Raw genomic sequence first — 23,017 nt, 5'->3', positions numbered from 1 at the left:
TTCAAATAAATAACCCATTTATTTCCTCAACGTAACCTAGTATTTACAATATCACTTTGGCACCGAATCTACAAATCTACATTCCTAACCTAACCCTCACGGTGAGCTCGTTCTATACTACATTTATTTTCTCGTACAGATGGGACCCTTCGTAACTTAGATTCCGTTTGTGATTCCCTCTACCGTACCCACTGTTGACAACTCTCAGCGGAGTTTCCGGTCTCCGACCCAACTCCCCACTGGCCTTCATCTGATAAGCGTTCCTATCACCACTGGGAACACTAGTATCGGCGATCGACTTCGTTTCCTGACTACACCTCCTCGATACGACGAAGCAAATCCAAACGATCAACGGAATCAGTGCTAGTCCCAGCGGTATCAGGAACAGCACCATAAGATCCGTCACACTGGTGCCGCTGCCAACGGTCGACCCGTTTGGGTGCACCACGTTGACGTACGCATCGGCCGTGTTGACGCCTCCGTAGTTGATCCCCACGCACACGTAGATGCCAATGTCCCGCTCCGATACGTTGTACAGGATCAGCTTGCTCAGATAGACATCCTCGGAGATGGGCTTCTCGCCGGAAGACGGCACGAGCTCGTAGAAGTTCTCCAGATATCGGATGGACTTGTCTTGGTTGAAGTTGTGATCCTCGAGGGGAGGATTGTTCAGGTTGATCCGCCGGAACCACTTGATCGAGGGTTGAACCTTACTGTAGACCCGGCATTGAAGGACGATCTGGGAATCGAGTAGGGCCGTGGTGTTGGCGGGGAGGTTATCTAGGAGCTCGGGGGCACCCACTGTTTCGTCCAGGAGGGACTCTGTGAACAGATCGAGGAGAAGTGAGTTGCGAGGAGGCTGATGAATAATCGATGACCTTACTGATCACGTCCAGCTGGAAGGTTCTGGTCAGCTGAATGTCGAACTGGGTGCGATCGTCCGTCCGGTAGGGGTGAATACTGCAACGGTACAGGCCGGAGTCCGCTTCGGATGCATTGCGAATGAAGAGCGTGACGCGACATCGCCGGCCTTCGCAGTCGATCGGACGCCATGGGATGTGATCTAGCTGATAGCGGTTCGTGCAAGAGGTGCGATTCGTTCCCTCGCCACAGGGCTAGAAAAATGTAATTTCGATACATTTAAGTTAATGATTTTACACGAATGTATGCCGTGCCGCTGTAAACACATATAACATGTTTTTTATTCGCGAAAAATCAGGATTTACATTTTGCTGTTATATATCTTGAGCTGTTTTAAAGTATTTTTTTTGAGTTTTTTTTATATATTGAAAATATATTTACAGCGGCACAGCAAGTGTATTTTCCGAATAGGATCTAATGTTTAATAAAAGTATATATTTCTAAATATATTTTGAAGTTTTTATGACACATGTTAACACCTCCTGGTTTTTTGTACATGTACAGCGGTACAATATAACAAACCAGCGTAATCTATGAGAGACTGCACTTTAACTTATTATCAAAGATCTTCTACAGTGTTTTTGTGCCACTGTAACCACAGAGAGATGGCTTAGGGAACGTTCAAAAATTACGTCCAACATTTTGGGGGGAGGGGGGTCTAGGAAAGTGTGACAGTACGTGTATTAGGTATAGGATAATAGGGGGGAGGGGGGTCTAGAAATCCCGAAAAACGATGGACGTAATAAATGAATCTTCCCTTATCCATGTCAAACTTGTAAATTTATCACGGTATTTCAGCAAGTTACCTTGAAGTACCATCGTACATCGGACGAGTTCATGTGGTCAGCATGGTACTCCTTGATGCCGCACCTCAGCCGTGCATCTGACCCAGCGGGGCTTTGTGTCAATTTTAGAACTGCGGTCAATCAAGCATGTTAGAAATAATGATACATTCCTCTTAATCCAATGAAGCTATTCTTACATACTTTCACTGTCCCCGTAGCTCATCATCGGTGAAGAAGACAACGACGACGACGACGACGATGACGCCAAAGAAGAAGACGCTGAAGCAAAGGACAATGCGGCGGCCACCGGCCTGTAGCAGTCCACAATCGTCAAGTGGTGGCAATAATGTTGCAGCAATACGGCAGTCAGGGGAACGATGAACCAATTAGGAGATGGTTTCATTTTGTCGGTTTTCCATCGAGGGTCATCTTTTCAAGAGCGAGGGTACTCTGCTGCTCTGTGCGGAACGAGAGAAGGTAATGGAAATTAAATTTTAACCGAAACTGATCCGATGGGGATGGCGGGTGGATGAGGGGCTCGGGTCTGAAATAAACAAGAGGTTCGATAAATATATTCTGTGTGAAAAACCCAACAAGTGGGAGGAAGAGAACTTTGAGAGGACTGTCGAGGCAAAAGTTTCGTTTGCATGGGGGTGAAAGAAAATCATCAAGAATGAAAAGATGTCCTGCACATCTTAAGTGTGGTCGTTTCTGTCCAGACATAAACCAATCGAAGTTTTATTTAGAAAGTAAACATAAAGTTTTGGATACATGCATAAAATAATGTTTCTGTCATACAGATTAAAAGTTCAAGCTGCTTTACGGCAACTGTAAATACACAGAAGAACGGATTTTCCTCTGAGAAAAAATAATACGTATATTCTTCTCAATACTGCTAATGTGCCGCTGTAAACGCAAACAAATAATGTCATCAATTTCAATTTGAATCAGTTGTAATTTGGCTGATAAAATCTCTTTCGCTTTTTCAGTACCACTGTAAAAATAGAAAAAGATTTTTTTACGGATTTAACGCTTTTAGGATGATTGTATAATGAAAGCGCCTAGGAATTTCGAAAGTACACTTCTAAGATATTAAGTATCGTTTTACGCTGACAAGTTGATCAATTTGCTAGCAACATTGCATAAACAATCATTCAACAACAGCGTTATACATTTTAAATATAACATTTCTTATATTCATATACATATCTTAAAGTTTGTACTTCAGACGTGCCGCTGTAAATATAGAAATAAATGTTCAATTACTTCAGAAAATTCGACCGGTGACTCCGGAGAAATCTCTAGCCTTATGAATGTGCAACTTTAAATTTTATGTTCGACGTGCCGCTGTAAACAACGTAGCTAACAATCAGTTATAAATGGATATCATGAGATAAAAAAATCTTGTGGTCCAATTTCGCTGGACATCTGCTGTTAAAAAAGTATCGTACTTTCAGCACAATCCCAAGAGGGGAAACCACTTATCGAAAGTTGTTTATTTGTTTACCGAAAGGTGAAGACGAAAAAAGGGCAATAAAACTTACTTACAAAGTCAAACCCGTCTCACCTCACTTCAAGTCGATCGGTGGAAATATTTAAATATAAACCTGACTGGATTGTAGTGTATACACACAGTTTCCATGCATGCATCTCACACGATTTGAAAATAGCTTTCCTTATTTCAACCCAAACACGGATGCAGAAGAAAGCGGGAAGGCCGAGCCGAATCAGATCATTCATTGGCAGCAGGTGGGTGGTCTCGTCTTTCCAGATATAGAAAAGTCATTCATCTTATGAATTGTGGTAGTTAGGTTTTGTAGGAAGACACCACACCGGGAAGATTGATGATATTTTTTCGCAAATTTTCACTTCAATGCCAGTGAAATATTTGCCGCTAAGTATAACTGGATGTTAAGGGAAGTTTGGCCACATCTACGTTCGAATGAGTGTAATCAGTTTCGTACCTTTTAATTCTGCCCTATTTTGCTTATCCTTTGACAGATACGCGTATTTGGACTACCACATGTAATCTTCCTCAGTGTCAGTTATGTTGGATGACTGACACTGAGGAATATTACAACTCCCAAGCAGCATTTTTTAGTTAAAGGGGCTAGAATAGGTTATTAGAACCACCATAAAACCAAAATAAAAGGTATTTGGTTTTATAAAGGTTCTAAAAACCTCTACAAGACCAGTTTGTCATTGAAATGTTACCACTTAAGTGGTAGTCGAAATACGCGTATCTGCCAAAGGATAAGCAAAATGGGGCGTAATTAAAGAGTACGAAACTAATTACACTCATTCGAAGAAGGTATTCTGCTTAGAGGGTTCGAAAAGTCGGTACAAGATCACATTCACGTGGATAACTACATATTTTTAAAAACCCTAAAAATTTCCTGGTCTTAATGCACAATACGACTCAGATTAAAAATCTCCAGAGAATCAAATATAGTTGTTGAGTTGGGCGAACGACTATCCCGAAAGAAGTAGCAAAGATTTAACTTAAAGACGTTAATGTCAGGAAGCTTAGTCGTTTCTTGACCAGTCGAAAAAGAAGGACTAACCCTAGGTCCATTTTGCTTAGGAAAGGTGTCCGGAGAATTAGCTTAGGTATCTCTGTTCATGTATTTCTTTGAAGATATCTTCAGGGATTCTACCAGAGATTCTTTCAGTTGACTTTTCTCCCAAGAATTTTCCTCCAAACTTCTTCAAGAATTTCTCAAAAGATTTATCTTGAAACTGGTCCACGGGTTTCCTCAAAAAATCCTTGCGAAATTTCTCTTGGGATTCCTTAAGGGACTCGTTAGGAAAGTCTTTAAAGGTTAGCTACATAAGTTCATGCTTGTATTCCTTGATGTGTTTCATTCATAGTTTCTGAAGAAATATTTCTGAATCAAACTGATGATAAATCGACTGTTTGGTGGAATTGATTATGTTTGGCTACGCAGTCATTTATTGAACAAACGACGTTCTTTATTTGTCCGACGTTTCGACACGGGGATTGTGTCTTCCTCAGGGGGTAAATATTTGTATCGTTATTTGTCCTATGTTTGGTCTAACTATAACTGTCGGGTTTAGCGGTTTTGGTACATGACTTTGAAATTTCTATTTTTTCCCGCACAACTTGTACTGCTCAATGGCGCAATCTTTCTCTACTTTCAATCTTACTGTACTGCGCCATTGAGCAGTACAAGTTGTGCGGGAAAAAATAGAAATTTCAAAGTCATGTACCAAAAACCACTAAACCCGACAGTTATAGTTAGACCAAACATAGGACGATACAAATATTTACCCCCTGAGTAATACACAATCCCCGTGTCGAAACGTCGGGCAAATAATGAACGTCGTTTGTTCAATAAATGACTGCGTAGCCAAACATAATCAATATTTCTGAATTTTAACTATAATTTTTCTCTAGAAATTTATCAAAAAAATCTGCTAGAAAAATCATCAGGGGATTCTTCAGGAGTTTCTCAAAACGTTTCTGTGAGAGATGCAATTCCAGGAGACATTTTTTTCACAAGGATTCAGAGATTTTTGTATAAATTCCTCTAGGGTTTTCTTTAGAAATCAGAAAATTTTCCAGAAACTTTATCAGAAATTATTGTTTGAATATCTCCCGGTTCCTTCGGATGATGCAATATTTATTAAGGAGTTTTCTTGAGCTTTTATTTCCTTTTTTTTAATTCCTCTGGAAAACTTTCAAGAGATTTTTCTGGAAGTTCTTCCAGGGGTTCCTCCAATAGTTCCTTCAGATATCCCTTCAGCCATTATTTGAGATTTCTTATTAGACCTTCCTTCAAAGATTCTCTAAACAATTCATGCAGAAATCACTGCAGAATCTATTGCTCAGCATTTTTCAATGAATTTTTCCAGATTTTTTTTTCTATGAAGACCTGCAGAGGGTTCTCCAGTTCTGCCAAGTAAGTAAAAGTGTGTGGACATGTAGACATGGTACATGGTGAATGAAAAATCATAGCAGAAAAACTACCCGTGCAAAATGGAATCGGGTTATTATTTCAAAGATTTCATAAAAAAAAAACTTTTTTTTTATCTGTATTAACGAAATTTTTAGCCCTAAGGCTAGTTCATCTCCGGACCCAGGCTTTACTTCCCTTCCGAAGGAAGAATTCACATTTGTGAGTTTGTCGGGAGTGGGATTCGATCCCAGGTCCTCGGCGTGATAGTCAAGTGCTCTAACCATCACACCAGGTCCGCTCCCATAAAAAAAAAAAAACTTCTTTAGTGTTATTGTAAACAATTCTTTAGGATTTTTTTGTTACTGCAGGAAATCCTGTAGAATAATATAATTAAAAATTCTTCCAAGCACACTAAATTTTGATTACCGAGTTCGGTAATTTTTTGACGAGATTAAAACTGCTGAGCACCGAGCTCGTTCAGTTAAAATGCATTGTTTACCTTTTCCATACGATTTTGACAGTTGTTTTACTGAACCTCAGTAAAATCAATTACCGATACTACCGAGATCGTACTGCTGTTATAATCTCGTTAAAAAAGTACCGAACGGGTAATTCAGAAATGAGTGTGAGAATTCCTTCAGAAAGTCCTCCAGGTATCCTTCAAAAACTTATTGAGAGATTTTTTCAAGAATTCCACCAGTTCCTTTGATTGCATTTTTTGAAGACACTTTTGAAGGGATTCCTTCAGAAATTCCTCCACGGATTTTTACACAAATCCCACTAGCACTTTTCCCCTGTTAATTGTTTCAGGAATTTTTGTCCTAAAATTTCTTCAGAAAATCTTCCAGATTTCTAAGAAATTTCTTCAGCAATCCCTTAAGAATTTTTCGGCAATTTTCGTGTAGTTTTCGGAAGTATTATTGAAAAATCCATGAAGGAAGATCCGAAAATATTCAGCAGGGATGGAGATTGACCAGGAGATGGTGGAAACACTAGAGCGATTTCTAATAAGAAATCATTCTAGGAATTCTATAATCTTTTTGGGAATTTCTGCAGAAGGAATTTTGCAAAGCATTCTTGGAGAATTCCTTGGGATATTTTTCGAAGCAAACCTGGTGGAATTTGTAAAGAAATTTTAGAAGAACTTCTGAAAAACTTATTGGAATAACTTTCGATCAGATTCCTTACTGAAATCCCTGAAAAAATCTGTAAAGTACTGAAGTATTTCCTCAAAGTAATTTTAAAAGTAATCCTATCAGTAATTGTGTGAATTTCTAATAGAACCTCTGACGGAATTTCTGAAGAAATCTTACCAAGAAACAGAGATAGCTGAAAACAGTTTCTTAAGCTGATTTTTGCTTAAAAATTGTTTATTTAACTCTTATACAGCTACAATGTTTGTTGGGTTGATTAGCATCCCTGTAGAAATCTAAGGAAATACATTCGGAAGAAGAATTCTTAAGTAATTTTTTGAAAAAAATTCTCGGGAAACTCTTGAACCATTTGACCGATTTTAAACTTTTTTTTTTGTTTGAAAGCTATTGAATTGTAGTCTTCAGGAAAAATACGTTAAAGGAGCTAAAATGTAAAGAGTACCATAAAATATGCAAATATATTAGTTTTTTCACGTTTTCATGGTCTCGGGACCAAAGAGGTACCCTGGTTTTATATTTTTATCAGAAAATTAAGGAAATTTGGTGTAACATATCAACATTTCTGTTGTTGTTTAGTTTTTGAGATATGATTTTTTGAATATAGAGAGTCATATATTTTAGTACTAGCTACACTAAAATTGCTTGAAATTGCAAATTCTCATAAAACTATGCATTGTACAAGGGGCTAGACACGTATTAGCATAATGAGTGTATTAGAAGTATATTAGTATATCTGCAGTATATTAATATATTAATGTATATTCTTGTATATTAATGTATTATCATCAAAGTAATCGTACTGGCTGAAATCAAGGTTGTGACAGATGAATAAAAAAACAAACATTGTTTATCGAAAAAATCGGCAGCAGAGTTTGCTACGATGCACTAATCTATTTTAGTATACTATAATATACTATGCCAAGAATTATACGTGTCTGGCCCCTTGGCATTGTATTGCTTTTTAAAGTGATTCCTGGTGGTTTTGGTATCCACAATATTATAAGGAATCAAAATATAATCAAATTTAAAAAAGTGTCTTGTATGGGAAAATTTAATCTTTTATTTTCAAAAAATCATATCTCAAAAACTAAAAAACATACATCTCTGATTTTTTGATATGTTACGCCAAATTTCCTGAATTTTCTGATAAAAATATAAAACCAGGGTACCTCTTTGGTCCCGAGACCATGAAAACGTGAAAAAACTAATATATTTGCATATTTTATAATACTCTTTACATTTTAGCCCATTTAACGTATTTTTCCTGAAAACTACAATTCAATAGCTTTCAAAAACAAGAAAAGGAGTTTAAAATCGGTCAACTGGTTCAAAAGTTACGATTTTTTGAAAATTTTTAGTTTTGAAATACCTTAATTTTTTGGACCACCCTATATGAAAATTGATCACCCTAATGACGAAATAAAAAAATACGGGTCTAATTATTTCCGAAGAACTACATGTCCATCAAGTTTCACGACAATCGGAGATGCACTATATCGTTTTTCTATGGAATGGCTGTATATGTATGCCGGAACATAGGCATAATTCTGAAATACGTCAAGTAATTTCAATCAAATTTGGTATACACAATTTTTAGGATGTGGAGGTCGTAGCAGGGGTAATGCAAGATGGCTGCTTAAGGTTCCAAGATGGCTGTCAAAATTCCAGAATATATGCTTTTTAACGGCAATGCTGGCTTCGGCTTCGGACACTATGCAATATGGGTATCTATCGATCGGGCTTCACAACTAGAACTCAAAAATGAATATCCGACGCCATTTTGAAATCCAAGATGGCGGACCATATCCAAGATGGCGACCAAGGAATGATAGTTTGAGCAATAATACCATGCAATATGAGTACCTATCGATCGGGCTTGAAGAGTAGAAGTCAAAATCAATAATAAACGCCATTTTGAAATTCAAGATGGCGGACCATATCGAAGATGGCAGCCACGGAATGAGAGTTTGAGCTATGATATCATGCAATATGGGTATCTATCGATCGGGCTTCATGAGTAGAACTCAGCAGCGAGGGTACTCTGCTGCTCTGTGCGGAACGAGAGAAGGTAATGGAAATTAAATTTTAACCGAAACTGATCCGATGGGGATGGCGGGTGGATGAGGGGCTCGGGTCTGAAATAAACAAGAGGTTCGATAAATATATTCTGTGTGAAAAACCCAACAAGTGGGAGGAAGAGAACTTTGAGAGGACTGTCGAGGCAAAAGTTTCGTTTGCATGGGGGTGAAAGAAAATCATCAAGAATGAAAAGATGTCCTGCACATCTTAAGTGTGGTCGTTTCTGTCCAGACATAAACCAATCGAAGTTTTATTTAGAAAGTAAACATAAAGTTTTGGATACATGCATAAAATAATGTTTCTGTCATACAGATTAAAAGTTCAAGCTGCTTTACGGCAACTGTAAATACACAGAAGAACGGATTTTCCTCTGAGAAAAAATAATACGTATATTCTTCTCAATACTGCTAATGTGCCGCTGTAAACGCAAACAAATAATGTCATCAATTCCAATTTGAATCAGTTGTAATTTGGCTGATAAAATCTCTTTCGCTTTTTCAGTACCACTGTAAAAATAGAAAAAGATTTTTTTACGGATTTAACGCTTTTAGGATGATTGTATAATGAAAGCGCCTAGGAATTTCGAAAGTACACTTCTAAGATATTAAGTATCGTTTTACGCTGACAAGTTGATCAATTTGCTAGCAACATTGCATAAACAATCATTCAACAACAGCGTTATACATTTTAAATATAACATTTCTTATATTCATATACATATCTTAAAGTTTGTACTTCAGACGTGCCGCTGTAAATATAGAAATAAATGTTCAATTACTTCAGAAAATTCGACCGGTGACTCCGGAGAAATCTCTAGCCTTATGAATGTGCAACTTTAAATTTTATGTTCGACGTGCCGCTGTAAACAACGTAGCTAACAATCAGTTATAAATGGATATCATGAGATAAAAAAATCTTGTGGTCCAATTTCGCTGGACATCTGCTGTTAAAAAAGTATCGTACTTTCAGCACAATCCCAAGAGGGGAAACCACTTATCGAAAGTTGTTTATTTGTTTACCGAAAGGTGAAGACGAAAAAAGGGCAATAAAACTTACTTACAAAGTCAAACCCGTCTCACCTCACTTCAAGTCGATCGGTGGAAATATTTAAATATAAACCTGACTGGATTGTAGTGTATACACACAGTTTCCATGCATGCATCTCACACGATTTGAAAATAGCTTTCCTTATTTCAACCCAAACACGGATGCAGAAGAAAGCGGGAGGGCCGAGCCGAATCAGATCATTCATTGGCAGCAGGTGGGTGGTCTCGTCTTTCCAGATATAGAAAAGTCATTCATCTTATGAATTTTGGAGTAGTTGGGTTTTGCAGAAAGACACCGTACTGGGAAGATTAATGTTTTTTTTCGCAAATATTCAGTTCAATGTATAACTCAGTTTTAGAGACAGTTAAGGTAGTTTACATGGTAGTTTATGAGGGCCCATATAGCCGAGGCGGTAAACGCACGGGTATTCAGCATGACCATGCTGAGGGTGACGGGTTCGATTCCCAGTCGGTCCAGGATCTTTTCGTAAAGGAAATTTCCTTGACTTCCTTGGGCATAGAGTATCTTCGTGCCTGCTACACGATATACACATGCAAAATGGTCATTGGCAGAGGAAGCTCTCAGTTAATAACTGTGGAAGTGCTCATAGAACACTAAGCTGAGAAGCAGGCTTTGTCCCAGTGAGGACGTTACGCCAAGAAGAGAAGAGAAGAGGAGGAAGGTAGTTTACACCGTTCTCTATCACATGTTAATCTCTTGAATGTCCTGGTCATAATGGAATGCTCACTACGTTATCAACTCTGATTTGCAAGAACTCTCTAGATAACACAGCGAAACAAAAGTTAACTAGAATCTGTTTTCCAAATATGGTTATAGTACTAATTATTCGCCATAATTGATTTTCTCCCTTTAACCTTCCTTTTGCATCATGTTGGCGGCAGCGCGCTGACGTAGTGTACGGTTTGGGTCAAAAATAACCCAAATGCCAAAGGAGGGTTTTAAGCGATTTATGTTAGGTACGATATTTCCCATACAAGACACTCTCCAAAAGATAAATGCAAGTTTACATACACATAGGCGCCAACTTCGGGGGGGGGGGGGGGGGGCAAGCATGGTTTTGCCCCCCCTCCTTCCAATATTTGACGATCTTCCGATTTTCCCATACAAAAAATCAGAAAAACCTGGCTTTGCCCCCCAATAATTTGACCAAGTTGGCGCGTCTGCACATACATTACGTAGGGGCAGGAGGGGGTCTGGCCAAAGCCTACGCTTCATGCAAATTTCAAAATCTTTGTATGGACAAAAGTCTACGAGGGGGGAGGGGCTGTATGAGATGGCCAAATTTATTTCTACGTGGTTTATGAACAGCCCCTTAGAAAGGTGTAGAGCCCTTTCCTTCCTCGCAGATCTAGGTGTCACGGGAATTTGCGAGTGAGAGGATAAAGTCCAAAGGATACGCTTGGTCAACGTTTAGAAACCAAAACGGAATGCGGGAAAAAACTCACTAAATAGACTAGAACCTCTTTTTATACCATTGGCTGGGAGTGCATAAAATGAAAAGGGCATAAAAAGAAAAAAAATTATGCATAAATTAAATCAGGGCCTTAACGAAGAAACCTAGTTCGCGAGAAAAGGTCTTGCTCTTGGGCATTTGAGATGAAGCTTTCCCAAAAAAGAGGGTTCCAAGGGCTCTACCCCATTTGGCATAATGTCATTTGGTATAACGCCGTCTGGCATAAAGGCCATTTGGCATAATGGCCATTTGGCATAATGCCGTTTGGCATAATACAAAGAACAGCCTTCTTTTTAAGAATGTGCATAATCCTTGTTATGCCAAACGGTATTAGTCCAAATGGGGTAGAGCCGGTTCCAAGCGGCTTCAGGGGCATTTCAGGAGGCTGTTTCAGAAGATTTCAGGAGTGTGGATAAGTGTGTTTCAAGAACGTGTCAAGGGGCTTGGGAGGCGATTCAGGGAGGGGGGGGGGGTCTTAGGAGTCTTTCAAGGGCGTAACAAAGAGTTTCAGATGCGGTTCAATGGGCTTTGAAAGCATTTCAGAGAAATTCTGGGGATTTAAGGAACTTTTGAAAGCTGTTTCTAGTGGTTTAGGAGCGTTTGATGGCATTTCAGGGGGTTTCTGGATCCTTTTGATTTTTTTCCAATGGGTTTCATTGGCATTATGATGATGATACTTATTCCATGTCCGTTTCAATGGGATTACGGATCAAAGGGGGTTCAGGGGCATTTTAAATGAATGAATGGAGGTTTCAGACACGTTTAAAGAGTTTTCAAGGGTTCTTGTGAAGGGTTATCAGAAAATTCTCTGATACCTTAGGGTTCATTCAAATATTACGTATCGCTAAATTTGTCAATTTTAGAACCCCTTCCTCCCTCACGTAATGACTTATATATCGGATTTTTTGGAATTTTGAATGAAGCGTAACACAGCGCTAGACCCCCTACCCCTTAGCGTTACGTAATATTTGAACGAACCCTTCCTAAAACCCAAAACTGACCCAATGTAACGCACCTGAGATTCCTAAAAACCCCTGAAAATGCCTGCGTAACGTTTTTGAGACCCTTCAAAAATCCTCTGAAACTCAAACCCCCTCGAATCTACTTTTACCGCAGCAGCGAACCTCTAAAACTCTGGTCTACGTGGTTTATTTCCGAAAGGTATAGCCGCGGTTTTCACTCCCTGTTTACTTCATCCTTATGGGAAATAATACTGCGGCGTTTCCTACGGTGCGGTTGTTCCTTTCGAAAACGATAGACCGCGTGAACTTTTGTGCAAAGCCCTTTTTTGAAACACTTCAACGACCGTGCGATGTTTACGTTTCAAGAAATCTGACAATACGACAAAAAGTGCTGTACAGCTCACTGTCTGAAACCTCCTGCACTTTTAAAAAAATAGGAATTTACACGTGACGTAAACCATCAACGTTCGTAAACATTTCATGACTGAATGGCAAATTTGACTCAATTTTACATCCATCATGTAAGTTCAAGTTGGTTATACAAGATGTCAACAAACCCATCTGACCAGATAGGTAGAAACAGTTTCACATTTATCGTTTGTCTCACAACTCGGTGATATAGCCGAGAGGTATAGTACGTGCCTCTCAATCAGCGAACCAGAGTTCAAATTCAGTTCATTATTTTACTTACATGTTTTATCTCTCGCTTCGGCTCTAGCGATTGCTAGCTCGACTTTATTTGTGATAGAAGACGTAAATTTGTATCAAACGGGCCGCTCCTTTTATGTGCATCCACGTAAACTTAAATTTACATGATTTTTTCTAAGAGTGTGGGATACCTGAACAGCCCCTGGAAACCGCTACTGAGACCTCCAAATAACCCGCTGAAACGCCTCTAAGACCCCATAAATCGCCTTTGATACTCCCTAGAGCATCCTGGAACCTTTTGAGACCTGGGACGCCCCTGTGATCTCTTCTTACTCCATGAAATGCCCCAGGAACTCCCCTGAAATCCACTGAGACCCACTTGAAGTGCCCCTGAGACCCCCTGAAGCGCCCTTGAGACCCCTGAAATCCCTGAAGCCCATTGAGAGAACCCTTGAAACGTGAAGCGTTTTCAAATGAATCGTTCGCAACACGTCTGTTGCTCGCAATTGGCGACAAACAATATCTAAAGGTCCAATCTGCAAAAGGAAGGCTCTCTTTCCCAAGTAATCATAAGCATTATATCATTGCACTAACTCAACCGTAATCTAGTATAGCTAATGCAAGGTAACTTTTATTCTACACCTGTCAAATACACAGAAAAAAATATGTAATTAAAATTCAGCCAGAAATCATGCACATAAAGGGAATGCTGGAGTTAGTGCATTTTTACATGAGATATAATGTAAAATTACATTACCATCGTGTAAATTTCCGCCAATCATCGCGTAAACCATCATGGACTCCAACCGGTTACGCGACTATTAGCGGAAATTTACACGAACGTAACGTAATTTTACATGATATCTCATGTAAATATGCACTAACTCTAGCATTCCCTTTATGTGCATGATTTCTCACTAAATTTTTATTACATATTTTTTTCTGTATATGCATTGAGGGAGTAAAAATCATTTAGAACAACTTTTTCAAACTGTTATTGCTGACTGCACCCCAAATTGGACTATCACACTATTTTTGGTACGCCTAAAAAGTGTGATAAAAGTGCACAATTGCCTCGGATCGCCTCGACGTCTTCGGTGCACTTATTTCTTGATTTACAAGGAATAAGTGCACCGAAGACCCCAACTCGATCCGACGTGGTCCTGCGCTGCAATCACACTTTGAAGGTGTGTGCACACTATTGTGTCAGTCCAATTTGGGGTGCAGTCAGCAATAAAAACACAACACCTTAATGTTTAAACTGGGAATACTTTACTTTATATTTCGCCATTTTCGCGATAGAACTGCATTGCAATCGAAGCACAAACCGTTAGCGCGTCCGGGTTCCATCGTGGTGCAGCATCAGCAATCTAGGTTCGATTCCCGATACAGATAAAAAAATATCAGCGAAGAAGTTGGATCAGGTAAAGAGACAAAAGTCATGGTGCTTCAAACAAACTTGCCGTATGATTTCATTGCATTAGCTATATTTGATTAAAAGCGTTTATATGGTACAAGCTTTTTATAAACTTTAGCAATGACTACAGTAAAGCTTTGTGGTGAAGCATTATATCCACAATAGTGGCGCCACTTTCGACTGTAAACCTACTTTAATGGTACCTATATGACAAAGCATCTTTATATCGCATATCATATAATACATTATAAAGTGAAATTAAGGCTCAATATACAGCTTCATGGCTACTTGGGTGAGTGCGCAGTCCAGTGATGAACTAAATGCGGTATATTAATAATGAAATACCGCCTCATTTCGCCTAGGGTAAATATAACTTTTTTCACAGGCGTCAGATCACTTTGCGGTCTTAGACAAATGTGGTTTGGAATATAGTCATCTACAAAAATACCAAAGGTATCAATTATTGAAAGCGGCACCTAGCGGCAATCATCGAAAATTTGAGATTTCTGCATACATTTGGCCAAGTTTTCCCATATAAACTTCAAGCTGCTTAAATTTTGAACGTTCCCCCTTAACTTCTCTAAGTACGTGTAGAATATCATCCAGAGGCTATAATAATTTGCAAAAAAAATGTAGAAATAAATTCTACTGTTTCAATAGGAATTTCTTTAGAAATTCTTCAACAAGCTCGTTAAGATTTATTTGCAAAACGATCTGGTCGACTTCAACAGATACCGTGTTCGAAAGATTGAAGGAGAACTCGAGGGTGGAATTTATGAAAATAAAGGAAAAATCTCTTCTTAAAAGAGATATTTCTGGATAAAGTTCTGGAAGTTTCGAATAGGTTTATATTTTGGAAAATGGTTTAACGAGATTCTTGAAAAAAAACCTTGTGTAGTACTTGAGGAACCTCATGGTTGCAGTGGAGAAATTATTGAAACACAAAAAAAAGAAAGTCACATTTTAACACATTTTCTGAAGAATTTTCTGGCAAACATGTTTGGTAACCTATCAAAATTTTTGGATTACAGCATATGGATTATTTTTTTCGTTAGCTGAATTTTTAAAAATAATGGAAATGATTTTTTGGGGTAATTTATGATGAGATTTTAGATAAATTTCTGAAAAATGGATATTTTCTTACATAACTTTTCAAGTGAATATTTAAAATTCGTAGAGAAAATGGAACATAAGAACTTTTAGATTTATTTGTGCTAAATTCCAGAAATACCAGAATTTATTCCTAGAAGAGACGAAAAAGAGTTTAAAATGTGTTAAATGACGGATAATGATTTTTTTTTGAAAAATTATTCCACATTTTGAATTTAATTGAATTTTAAACTTCTTAGAAAAAACCATTTGAAATTAATTTCGGGAAAAGCTTCTATGATATTTTTGTGTGCAATTGTGAGCTTTTCTGAATTTTTCAGATTTTAAATATAACATTTGGAGATAAATGATGAAATAAAAAAAAATAAAATTGGCAAATTCTTGAAATTTTAGAAAGGGAAAGTTTATGAAAAAACTTCATGGCGATGCATGTCGCAGGTCGCTATTGTGGTATTGATAAGAAGAAATAGAACATTTACTGTATCACTGCCTAGCACTTTTCACTATAAGACGCATATTCTTCATCAATAGGCTGCTTGATCCTTATGATCTGTCAATGATGAAAATACCCGAAATAGAATAAAAGAAATTTGAGAATTTTGAAATCTTCTTGAAGTCATACCAATTTGATCCCTTGTACTCTAATAAAGATTTCATGAGATATTTCTGGAATAATTTACAAAAAAAAAATCAGGATTCATCTAAAACATATTTTCTGCGAATCGTTGGAAGTAAAACTTGAGGAACTGAGTATTTCTTGGAGTTTGACGAATTCTTCCGAATTCATGGCTGCAAGTCATTTATGTACCGTTCTCCATTTCCACCCACAGGTGGTTTTGAATTCCTATAAAATATAATAGTTTCAATAGCGTCTTCTACAAAGCACATTGATAAGCAAAATTTTGTTAGACGTTAGATTTTTTTTTTCTAAAATTTAATAAGTTGGTAAGACCAACTTCAAGTTCAAATCCAAAGCAACAAGGGCCCCGAAAAAAGCCACAAATCGTCCTCGCTCGCAAATCATCCCCAAGGACCAACATAAATCAAAATCTTGCTCCGAATTGTAACAACCACTTGAAGAAGAGCAGGGATCCTCCACCCAGTCTCAGATCAGCCGGTGGTGCCGGTGTCGGTATCAAATTGTTATTTATTTCCCAATAGAAGGGCAGAAGCAGTGAGAGAGAGAGAAGAAACACGAGAAGTTGGCAAAGTACAACACAAGTACCAATTCATTTTCATTAATCCATGAGACGACCACTTTGGCCTTCGGGTTCAAGCTTGAGATGCTGGCTGGACCTTGTGCTGCGGTCTAAGCGAGGCATGGCATGACCACCATGATGAGCTTGCGGATCGAAATTGCAATGGGTACGGCATTTGCGAATTGTATTAGCAATGGCCTTTTGGCTTCGGCAATGAGATTGAAGTTTAATATTGAGTTTGAAGTCTGAGACTTGGAAAATCTTTAGAAACATTTCTTAATTAATTTCAACGAATCAATAGAATTTATAGAGGAATTCTCTTAGGAACACGTTGATGATTTTCGCAGTTATAGTTGTCAAAATTTTCAGCAAAATTGCCGAATGAAGTTTTATGGTTTCCCGGATTTTCTAAGCTTTGAACAAAAAAAAAAAAAATTGTAAAAAAATGAAAAAATCTGGAGCTCGATTTGAATAGGTCGTATGTACTTTTGTCGATTAAAAATTCGATCAGTTGGATTCGCTTATTACAGCAAAAACTATTGAAATTGAACTAAGTTGATACATGCAGCAGAATCCTTACAAAACAGGCTTTCCGTTGCATCATTAAAAGTCTCCAAAATATCTCCCATATTGCTACAATAACTAAAATAAACTGATCGAATTTTATATCGACAAAATCACATACGACCTATTCAAATCGAGCTCCAGAAATACAAAAAAAAAAAAATTTTTTTTTGGAAAAGTTTTTGTTTTTTTTTGTTGGATTCTTGCCATCCTAAGCTCTCAGTTGAGATATTACAAAGAATTAAAAAAAATATTTTTTTTTAATAATTTTTTAGGTGTTCATGATACTTATTTAAATGGGTTCTTTATATCTTTCTTATTTTAAGAAAATAAAAATTTTACAGAAATCTCTTTAAGGAAACTGGTGAACCATGGTCATCATAAGCCTCTTTTTATCCCCATTAGCTATTCCGATTCAGGGTCGAGTGATCCACAGCATCCGATAGCGTTATGTGGATGTTTTCTCGAGAAGAGCAAAAAAAAAAAAAAAAATAGGCAAATAGGCAGATTGACTTCCATAGAATCGGCTCGAGGGTGCCAACTAGGGTGTGGGAGGAGTTGATGGAATTCGATATATTTCACCGGTAATTGACGACTATTCGGTTAAAGCGGCTTCAAGGAAGAACGATAAACCTTATTTGGTGATTTTTTCCTGGAAGTCGTTTTGGATTCAAGTCCGCATTGTCGAAACGACATTTTACTGAAATTGCTACAAACGTTCAACTTTCAGAGTTGAATATTCTTCAACGGTTGCATAAGAACCAAAATTATCTAACACCAAATCAACTCATACTTATTTTCCCCAAGTCACAGCCATTGACTCCATTTGTTGGCTTCCCTCGGTTGTCGTCGTCATCATCATCGCCAGCAAAGAAATGAAAAAGTGATTTTCCAGAATTCACACGCATTGACAATGTTTCCCATTTTCCGAGAATCTGATTTCACGTTTCACATCGTTCGTTTTCCAACCATCCAAATGGATCAAATGAGGCGTATACCTGTACCAAGAACACCGTGATGTGTCACGCGCTGCTTGGATTTGATTCATGGCTCATTCAGCCCAGTCAGTCTAGCTAGAGGTACTCGCACTCGTCGGATTGATAAATGAAACCTGTAGAAGTCGGAGCGCAATTTCAGCGTACATATCTTGTCGTCGGTAAAGATGCTCCATTTCGAGAGGATACAGCCTCTTTAGGCATTTCAATCACATTTGCTAGACTAATGATACGCGTGAAAGGATATGCGAGGATGAGGTAATGCTTCAGAAAGTTCTGCGTTTCAAATAATTGTTGACAAGTTTTGCACTTAATGTTTTCTACATTTTTTTCTAAATAAAAAAAAATCCAAACCCCTAATACATGTATTTGGAGAAATCCCGGAAGGAATTCCCGGAGAAATCCCGGAAGGAATTCCCGGAGAAATCCCGGAAGGAATTCCTGGAGAAATCCCGGAAGGAATTCCCGGAGAAATCCCGGAAGGAATTCCCGGAGAAATCCCGGAAGGAATTCCCGGAGAAATCCCGGAAGGAATTCCCGGAGAAATCCCGGAAGGAATTCCCGGAGAAATCCCGGAAGGAATTCCCGGAGAAATCCAGGAAGGAATTCCCGGAGAAATCCCGGAAGGAATTCCCGGAGGAATCCCGGAGGAATTCCCGGAGGAATCCCGGAGGAATTCCCGGAGGAATCCCGGAGGAATTCCCGGAGGAATCCCGGAGGAATTCCCGGAGGAATCCCGGAGGAATTCCCGGAGGAATCCCGGAGGAATTCCCGGAGGAATTCCCGGAGGAATCCCGGAGGAATTCCCGGAGGAATCCCGGAGGAATTCCCGGAGGAATCCCGGAGGAATTCCCGGAGGAATTCCCGGAGGAATCCCGGAGGAATTCCCGGAGGAATTCCCGGAGGAATTCCCGGAGGAATTCCCGGAGGAATTCCCGGAGGAATCCCGGAGGAATTCCCGGAGGAATCCCGGAGGAATTCCCGGAGGAATCCCGGAGGAATTCCCGGAGGAATCCCGGAGGAATTCCCGGAGGAATCCCGGAGGAATTCCCGGAGGAATCCCGGAGGAATTCCCGGAGGAATCCCGGAGGAATTCCCGGAGGAATCCCGGAGGAATTCCCGGAGGAATCCCGGAGGAATTCCCGGAGGAATCCCGGAGGAATTCCCGGAGGAATCCCGGAGGAATTCCCGGAGGAATCCCGGAGGAATTCCCGGAGGAATCCCGGAGGAATTCCCGGAGGAATCCCGGAGGAATTCCCGGAGGAATCCCGGAGGAATTCCCGGAGGAATCCCGGAGGAATTCCCGGAGGAATCCCGGAGGAATTCCCGGAGGAATCCCGGAGGAATTCCCGGAGGAATCCCGGAGGAATTCCCGGAGGAATCCCGGAGGAATTCCCGGAGGAATCCCGGAGGAATTCCCGGAGGAATCCCGGAGGAATTCCCGGAGGAATCCCGGAGGAATTCCCGGAGGAATCCCGGAGGAATTCCCGGAGGAATCCCGGAGGAATTCCCGGAGGAATCCCGGAGGAATTCCCGGAGGAATCCCGGAGGAATTCCCGGAGGAATTCCCGGAGGAATCCCGGAGGAATTCCCGGAGGAATCCCGGAGGAATTCCCGGAGGAATCCCGGAAGAATTCCCGGAGGAATCCCGGAGGAATTCCCGGAGGAATCCCGGAGGAATTCCCGGAGGAATCCCGGAGGAATTCCCGGAGGAATCCCGGAGGAATTCCCGGAGGAATCCCGGAGGAATTCCCGGAGGAATCCCGGAGGAATTCCCGGAGGAATCCCGGAGGAATTCCCGGAGGAATCCCGGAGGAATTCCCGGAGGAATCCCGGAGGAATTCCCGGAGGAATCCCGGAGGAATTCCCGGAGGAATCCCGGAGGAATTCCCGGAGGAATCCCGGAGGAATTCCCGGAGGAATCCCGGAGGAATTCCCGGAGGAATCCCGGAGGAATTCCCGGAGGAATCCCGGAGGAATTCCCGGAGGAATCCCGGAGGAATTCCCGGAGGAATCCCGGAGGAATTCCCGGAGGAATCCCGGAGGAATTCCCGGAGGAATCCCGGAGGAATTCCCGGAGGAATCCCGGAGGAATTCCCGGAGGAATCCCGGAGGAATTCCCGGAGGAATCCCGGAGGAATTCCCGGAGGAATCCCGGAGGAATTCCCGGAGGAATCCCGGAGGAATTCCCGGAGGAATCCCGGAGGAATTCCCGGAGGAATCCCGGAGGAATTCCCGGAGGAATCCCGGAGGAATTCCCGGAGGAATCCCGGAGGAATTCCCGGAGGAATCCCGGAGGAATTCCCGGAGAAATCCCGGAGGAATTCCCGGAGGAATCCCGGAGGAATTCCCGGAGGAATCCCGGAGGAATTCCCGGAGGAATCCCGGAGGAATTCCCGGAGGAATCCCGGAGGAATTCCCGGAGGAATCCCGGAGGAATTCCCGGAGGAATCCCGGAGGAATTCCCGGAGGAATTCCCGGAGGAATCCCGGAGGAATTCCCGGAGGAATCCCGGAGGAATTCCCGGAGGAATCCCGGAGGAATTCCCGGAGGAATCCCGGAGGAATTCCCGGAGGAATCCCGGAGGAATTCCCGGAGGAATCCCGGAGGAATTCCCGGAGGAATCCCGGAGGAATTCCCGGAGGAATCCCGGAGGAATTCCCGGAGGAATTCCCGGAGGAATCCCGGAGGAATTCCCGGAGGAATTCCCGGAGGAATCCCGGAGGAATTCCCGGAGGAATCCCGGAGGAATTCCCGGAGGAATCCCGGAGGAATTCCCGGAGGAATCCCGGAGGAATTCCCGGAGGAATCCCGGAGGAATTCCCGGAGGAATCCCGGAGGAATTCCCGGAGGAATCCCGGAGGAATTCCCGGAGGAATCCCGGAGGAATTCCCGGAGGAATCCCGGAGGAATTCCCGGAGGAATCCCGGAGGAATTCCCGGAGGAATCCCGGAGGAATTCCCGGAGGAATCCCGGAGGAATTCCCGGAGGAATCCCGGAGGAATTCCCGGAGGAATCCCGGAGGAATTCCCGGAGGAATCCCGGAGGAATTCCCGGAGGAATCCCGGAGGAATTCCCGGAGGAATCCCGGAGGAATTCCCGGAGGAATCCCGGAGGAATTCCCGGAGGAATCCCGGAGGAATTCCCGGAGGAATCCCGGAGGAATTCCCGGAGGAATCCCGGAGGAATTCCCGGAGGAATCCCGGAGGAATTCCCGGAGGAATCCCGGAGGAATTCCCGGAGGAATCCCGGAGGAATTCCCGGAGGAATTCCCGGAGGAATCCCGGAGGAATTCCCGGAGGAATTCCCGGAGGAATTCCCGGAGGAATTCCCGGAGGAATTCCCGGAGGAATTCCCGGAGGAATCCCGGAGGAATTCCCGGAGGAATCCCGGAGGAATTCCCGGAGGAATCCCGGAGGAATTCCCGGAGGAATCCCGGAGGAATTCCCGGAGGAATCCCGGAGGAATTCCCGGAGGAATCCCGGAGGAATTCCCGGAGGAATCCCGGAGGAATTCCCGGAGGAATCCCGGAGGAATTCCCGGAGGAATCCCGGAGGTATTCCCGGAGGAATTCCCGGAGGAATCCCGTGACGATTTTTCGGAGGAATTCCGCGTAATATCTTATTTTTTTCTGTAGAATGGAGCCTCAAAAAAACCGAGAAAAAAAATTTAAGTTGGTGTATTGAAAATTGGTGAGCTCGTTTTATGTTAGTATTGCAATTTGGAAATTGAATTGTATCACAGGAAAGTTGCTGCTGTTGGAGTTCATAGTTCAGGGCATCTACAACAAAACGGCCAATATCTGCACCGGCCACGTCCTTACGATCATCAAAGAAATGTAGTTTTGTTATTGTAACAACGATCATAGTAGTGAGCGAATTCAAATGTACAATTGCTAGACAAATCAGTTTTTATTAATTTAAAATTTTCTAGAAACTATGATTACATTATATCATTATTGCTCAGTTATGGCAAATTATTTCGAGTAAGTTGCACTTCCTCAACCAATGCGAAACACACAGAAGCACCACCAACCACATTAACCAGGCTAACCCTGTTCCCCAACAAATCGATAGATAACCACCGATAGATAAGAGATAGCTGTTTGGCGATGGCAGCTGCAATCGCCGCCGCCGTCGTCGGCTTTGTTATCTCCAAAGCTAGACTTCTGTCGTGTTATCAGGCGGAACGACCGAACGTAGTCGTCCTCCTCGTCGTAACCGTTTTTGTTATAGGTAAGGTTCGAAGCTTCCGACGAGTTGTTTGCCACTTTTTGCCACCGATATGATTCCGTTTCTATTTGATTTGGTGGTGGTGGTGGTGGTGGTGGTGGGATAAGGGGATCGAGGTTGGAGTCCCAGAGCTTAATGGGTGAGGTCTTTCTGCCAACACCGAGGAGCGGTTTACCTATTGTTTTCCGACTATTTGCAGCGAACCTTGGCTCGTGGAAGGATTCGTCCAAGACCGAGAAGCCGGTCATTTGAGGCAGGTGGGGAACACAAGTAATTTGATGTCCATTTCACACGTAATCGGATCGTTGGTTGGTTGGTCTGTTGGAGGAATGCAGCTGCTGCCGCAGTTTGTGATCCCTTTTTTATGATTATTGGCGACAATCAACACGTGGTGATGGGTTTCACTTTTATGAGCAACGATAATAACCGTTTGCAGTTAGTTTAAAAGTTAATTGCTCATTCGTGTCCAATATTTTATTGGTTTAATTGCTTCCTTTCGAAATGAATGGC

At 41.3% G+C, this 23,017-nt stretch overlaps 1 protein-coding gene across 2 annotated transcripts; it reads right to left on the bottom strand.

The window, feature by feature from the left end:
* On the bottom strand, window positions 1-23,017 carry LOC109423597 (fibroblast growth factor receptor-like 1). Of its 2 annotated transcripts, XM_062847170.1 has the most exons (5): window positions 22,683-23,017; window positions 1,908-2,164; window positions 1,728-1,837; window positions 884-1,115; window positions 1-822 (listed from the first exon to the last, which is right to left on the bottom strand). In XM_062847170.1, the coding sequence occupies exons 2-5, from the start codon at window positions 2,107-2,109 to the stop codon at window positions 113-115; spliced, it is 1,254 nt and encodes a 417-aa protein (XP_062703154.1). In that variant the 5' UTR covers window positions 2,110-2,164; window positions 22,683-23,017; the 3' UTR covers window positions 1-112. The 2 variants fall into 2 exon arrangements, with proteins under 2 accessions (XP_062703154.1, XP_062703153.1); XM_062847169.1 differs by lacking the exon at window positions 22,683-23,017 and having other exon boundaries at window positions 1,908-2,987.

Source organism: Aedes albopictus, chromosome 1 (genome assembly GCF_035046485.1).
Source record: "Aedes albopictus strain Foshan chromosome 1, AalbF5, whole genome shotgun sequence".
Taxonomy (NCBI): Eukaryota; Metazoa; Arthropoda; class Insecta; order Diptera; family Culicidae; genus Aedes; species Aedes albopictus.
This window is presented reverse-complemented; position numbering and strand designations above follow the sequence as displayed.

Coding starts and splice junctions, on each gene's coding strand:
- LOC109423597 (XM_062847170.1), bottom strand. CDS start 2,109: ATGAAACCATCTCCTAATTGGTTCATCGTTCCCCTGACTGCCGTATTG. Junction 1,116..1,727: donor ATGTACGATGGTACTTCAAG/GTAACTTGCTGA, acceptor ACATTTTTCTAG/CCCTGTGGCGAGGGAACGAA. Junction 823..883: donor CTTCCAGCTGGACGTGATCA/GTAAGGTCATCG, acceptor ATCTGTTCACAG/AGTCCCTCCTGGACGAAACA.